Raw genomic sequence first — 221 nt, 5'->3', positions numbered from 1 at the left:
CGGTGAGCGAGAAGGAGTGTGAGCTGCTCTCCACGCGTGGCCTCGTCGAGGAGAAGGAGCTGCAGCTGAGCCAGGAGGCGGACAAGGCCACGAGGGAGATCCGTGAGCTGCAGGGCAGGCTCCTGGAGAAGGTACGGCGCTGTGTGGAGAGCCTGGTGCCCCTCCGCTTGGCGGGGCAAGACATGTTTTGGGGATGCTGAGGACTTGGGGGGCTCAGCCGA

The 221-nt window shown here is 65.6% G+C and overlaps 1 protein-coding gene across 1 annotated transcript in view; it reads left to right on the top strand.

Moving 5' to 3' along the window:
* Positions 1-221, top strand: part of LOC104074929 (huntingtin-interacting protein 1-related protein-like) — a gene marked incomplete at both ends in the record, with an annotated part of 12,784 nt that overhangs the window by 6,517 nt on the left and 6,046 nt on the right. Inside the window, 1 exon segment of the mRNA XM_009575233.1 lies at positions 8-131. Within this exon segment, the coding sequence (XP_009573528.1) occupies positions 8-131 (124 nt within the window).

The sequence above is a fragment of the Fulmarus glacialis genome, unplaced genomic scaffold (assembly GCF_000690835.1).
Source record: "Fulmarus glacialis isolate BGI_N327 unplaced genomic scaffold, ASM69083v1 scaffold16683, whole genome shotgun sequence".
Taxonomy (NCBI): Eukaryota; Metazoa; Chordata; class Aves; order Procellariiformes; family Procellariidae; genus Fulmarus; species Fulmarus glacialis.
This window is presented reverse-complemented; position numbering and strand designations above follow the sequence as displayed.